The sequence below is a fragment of the Meleagris gallopavo genome, chromosome 5 (genome assembly GCF_000146605.3).
Source record: "Meleagris gallopavo isolate NT-WF06-2002-E0010 breed Aviagen turkey brand Nicholas breeding stock chromosome 5, Turkey_5.1, whole genome shotgun sequence".
Taxonomy (NCBI): domain Eukaryota; kingdom Metazoa; phylum Chordata; class Aves; order Galliformes; family Phasianidae; genus Meleagris; species Meleagris gallopavo.
In genome coordinates this window covers 56,975,943-56,977,057 of record NC_015015.2, presented here as the reverse complement: position 1 = coordinate 56,977,057, position 1,115 = coordinate 56,975,943, and the positions used below count along the sequence as shown (strand labels likewise).

Here is a 1,115-nt window from a genome sequence, read left to right as displayed (position 1 = left end):
CCTCCGCCCGCCTCCTCCCGCCTTACCACGTATCCCCCCCACACGTAGAGAAAGTTGCCGTCCACCACGGCGCAGTGACCGCTCCGCTCCTCGGCCACGCAGAACTGCTCCGTGGAGTCTGCCGCCATCTTAGGGAGGAGGAGGAGGAAGCAGCTCGCGTGCCTCAGCGCTCGCGCCCCGCCAACGTCTCCTCCGGGAGAGGCTGCGGCTCGGCGCCGCTCGCTCCCCTCGGGCGGACGGGAAGCGAGGAGGGTCCAAAGGGTGGGGCGGCGGCGGGCTGCCCTCTGCCCTGTGCCCTGGCGCGGCAGGCGGGGCAGGTTGGCGGCGGGGCTGTGCTTAGCTGGGTTTGTTCGCGGCTCTCATGGAACGGGTCTTGTCAGGGAGGGTGCACAGCCGTGCTGTCGTGTTTCTGGTGAGGGGCACGGAAAGATGGATTTGAGGCCTGAAACCTGACGGTAAAAGCACGGGAAGATGCCGAGAGTAGGATACCTGAACATAAATCCAGTGCTGGAGTCAGAAGGGAGGCTTGGGTTGAGGCAGAGCTCAGCGTGGGACGTGGCCTAGGACAACCACAGTGAAACTTGGCTCGTTCGGCCTGGAGAAGAGAAGGCTGCAGGGTGACCTCATTGTAGCCTTTCAGTACCTAAAGGGAGCCTACAAACAGGACGGGAATCAACTCTTGGAAAGGGTAGATAACAGCAGGACAAGGGGAAATGGTTTGAAGTTGAGGGAGAGCAGATTTCAGTTGGATGTGAGGGGGAAGTTGTTTGCTGTGAGAGTGGTGAGGTGCTGGAACAGCTGCCCAGAGAGGCTGTGGATGCCCCGTCCATCCCTGGAGGTGTTCAAGGCCAGGTTGGATGGGGCCCTGGGCAGCCTGGGCTGCTGTGAGATGTGGAGGTTGGTGGCCTGGCCTGTGGTTTGGGGTTGGAGCTTCGTGATCCTTGAGGTCCCTTCCAACCCTGGCCATTCTGTGATTCTGATATTCTGTAATTCCCCTACAAAAAGCCTCTTCCCAGCAGCCCAGAGCTCAGAGGGATGGGTTCCAATCAAAACCTTCCACCACCAGTCAGCCACCGCTCTCAGTTGCTGGATTAAAGCATCCACAGAACACCTCT

The 1,115-nt window shown here is 60.3% G+C and overlaps 1 protein-coding gene across 1 annotated transcript in view; it reads right to left on the bottom strand.

The window, feature by feature from the left end:
• The window catches only part of KLHDC1 (kelch domain containing 1), a 29,681-nt gene extending 29,047 nt beyond the window's left edge, over nt 1–634 (bottom strand). The window contains 1 exon segment of the mRNA XM_010712142.3: nt 27–634. Within this exon segment, the coding sequence (XP_010710444.2) occupies nt 27–128 (102 nt within the window). The 5' untranslated portion in view covers nt 129–634.
• Between the last annotated feature and the right edge of the window lie 481 nt (nt 635–1,115).